This window comes from Triticum urartu, chromosome 1A, assembly GCF_056163025.1.
Source record: "Triticum urartu cultivar PI428250 chromosome 1A, HENAU_Tu73, whole genome shotgun sequence".
NCBI lineage: Eukaryota > Viridiplantae > Streptophyta > Magnoliopsida > Poales > Poaceae > Triticum > Triticum urartu.
In genome coordinates, this window is record NC_141873.1 from 130,682,369 (window position 1) to 130,685,190 (window position 2,822).

The 2,822-nt window shown below is 47.7% G+C and overlaps 1 protein-coding gene across 1 annotated transcript; it reads right to left on the bottom strand.

The window, feature by feature from the left end:
• Nucleotides 1-1,675: 1,675 nt before the first annotated feature.
• Nucleotides 1,676-2,047, bottom strand: LOC147990351 (uncharacterized). Its single transcript, XM_087538170.1, has one exon. The coding sequence runs from the start codon at nt 2,045-2,047 to the stop codon at nt 1,676-1,678; it is 372 nt and encodes a 123-aa protein (XP_087394296.1).
• Nucleotides 2,048-2,822: the final 775 nt, after the last annotated feature.

Genomic DNA, 2,822 nt, shown 5'->3' on the forward strand with positions numbered 1-2,822 from the left:
TATAAACTTTCAAGAGCCGTGCCCATGATTATGTGGTAGATGGGATTTTGTTAATATCCGATTATAGAGAACTTGTCACTTAACTTAATTAAAATGAATCAACCGTGTGTGTAGCCGTGATGGTCTCTTTTCGGCGGTGTCCGGGAAGAGAACACAGACTTGTGTTATGCTTGAACATAAGTAGTTTCAGGATCACTTCTAGCTTCTCGACCGTGCGTTTCTTCTCTTCTCGCTCTCTTTTGCGTATGTTAGCCACCATATATGCTAGTGCTTGCTGCAGCTCCACCTTACTACCTTCTCCTACCCATAAGCTTAAATAGTCTTGATCGCGCGAGTGTGAGATTGCTAAGTCCTCGTGACTCACGAATATTTCCAAACAGTTGCAGGTGCCGACGATACCAGTGCAGGCGATGCTACCGAACTCAAGTGGGAATTCGATAAAGATTTGGGTTGCTATTATGTTTCCTTTCCAGATGATCAGTAGTGAAGCCTAGTTGGGACGATCGGGGATCTAGCATTTGGGGTGGTCTTTCTTTATTTTGGTTCCATGGTCGGACCTTTGTTTGTACCTTGGATGATGTATGGACTATTTATGTATTGTGTGAAGTGGCGATTGTAAGCCGACTCTTTATCCCTTTCTTATTCGGTACATGGGATGTGTAAAGATTACCCCTCTTGCGACATGCCTACCATGCAGCTATGCCTCTAAGTCGTGCTCCGACACGTGGGATATATAGCCGCATTGTGGGTGTTACACGACTCCACCTAGCTTGTGTGTAATCCAGCATCATCTGGGAATTTGCACCTTGTGTCTAATCCAGCATCATTAGGGAACTGGCACCTTGTGTGTAATCCAGCCTCATTTTGGAAACATGGTCTCGATGTTGACCATACTTCCCTCCTCGTAGGAACTGCATCCTGACATGAAGTTACTTCTTTTTTAGATCAATACTCAGAGCAACCCAGATCCATTTAGGAGAAGCCAGAAAAATAGGACTCAGAGAAGTGAATTCAAAAGGAAAAATATAAAAACAGACCACAAGGTGAGAACACCCACTTCCTTCATCAAGCTAAAAGCAAAAGCACTAGGACAGTTAAGACTCTTCTTCTTACACATGAAGAACACAAGGCTAAGAGAAACATATAATACAACATATACACATCGAAGAACACGAGGCTAAACGAAAGTAATTGAAAGGGTGTTACTTACCAAAGCTCGTTTTACAGGTTCGGTGCAGCTCCTCTTTAACTTGCCACGCTCCTTGAAGATGTCTATCCCGTGTTTGGTCTTCATTGCTCCTCTGCATGTTCGCACTCGTGGTTTTAAAATCTCAACATGGCAAGAAAAATATACTAGTAATACTCATGCATCTTGCGGGCAACATTAAAGCACTCGTCTGCCATGTTAGAGCATCTCCAATAGAAGCGCAACATGCGGTGCTTTAAAAAGGCATTTACAGTGCTGAGATCAAGAAGTAGAGATAGAGAGTAGAGACTAGAGAGTAGAGACATAGATAGTTCTCAGCATAGATATAGCATAGATAGATAAAAAATAGATAGTTCAACTACTCCTCGTCGTCCGACTCCTCCTCGGTGATGTCCTCCTCCGACGTCTCAATGTAGGCGTGAAGATACAGATCGTCGTCGGATTCCCGGGGTGACGCTGCTCCTAGCCTCATGTTGAATTGAGCGTCCGCTTGTCCTCGCGAGAGGCGGCTCGCTCCGCCCTCCTCTTCTCCCTCTCCGCCCTCCTTTGCGCATAGAAATCGCGCTCGTTGATGATGTCCTGCGGGAAGCGTTGGCGCCACAGTGCCATGGCTTCCTCGTCCATCTCGGCGATACCGAGACGGTGCTCCCGCCTCCAGTTGTCGCGCCGATCCTCGTCGGTGATAAGCCGCGGCAGAGGCGCGAGCTCCTGCACCCGCTCCCGCGTCAACACGTTGGGGAAGTTCAATGTTCTATGAGGCCACTGGAGGCGCCATGCCGCCGCATCATACGCGCGGGCGGCCTCATTGGCGGTGTCGAAATTGCCGAGGCCGAGGCGCATCTCGCGGAACTGGATCTCGGCGGAGAATCCGCTAGAGGGGCGCGCGCGGACGCCACAGTATCCCCAAGTTTCCCGGCAACATGGCGGCGAGGCAAGAAAGAGCGGGGAGAGAGCGGTGGCGAGGTGCAGAGCGGGGAGAGCGCGGTGGTGACGCGCAGAGCGGGGAGAGAGCGGTGGAGAGGCACAGAGCGGGGAGAGAGCGGTGGCAAGGCACAGAGCGGTGGGAGGGCGTTGGATTTTATAAAGCGTGCCGGACGCCACGGGCCAAAACTAGCGCGCGCCCGGCCGCTTTTTCCTGCGCATGCGTGATCCTTTCCCGCCGTCCGTGCTATCTCTACTCTCTTCTCTACTGTTATGTTTATTTTATATTTAATATTTATCTCTACTCTCTTCTCTACTGTTATATTTATTTTATATTTACAATATTTATCTCTACTAATCTACTCTCTACTCTTTTTTCTACTTTCTTTAAAAAAACAGAGTTGGTGATGATGGTGTGCTTGCCATCCTGCAATATAGGCCATCCAATTTATATCCAACGGATAGGAAGGAAACTATGGCAATTTTGCAGAAAGATACCCACACCCCTCTCCAGATTTGCAAATAAGGCCTTCCCTCATTCATCCTTTTCTCCTACAAGATATAAACTACTCATACAAATGCCCCTTGATGTTCCTTGCAACGCATGGGCATCTTGCTAGTTCTAAAAAACTTTCCATCAGTTTCCACACTACTATTTGCAGATGAAGAACCTACGCAAGCATAGAGCGATATA

Bases quoted from the DNA above. Each gene is read 5' to 3' on its own strand.
- LOC147990351 (XM_087538170.1), bottom strand. From the start codon at position 2,047: ATGCGCCTCGGCCTCGGCAATTTCGACACCGCCAATGAGGCCGCCCGC.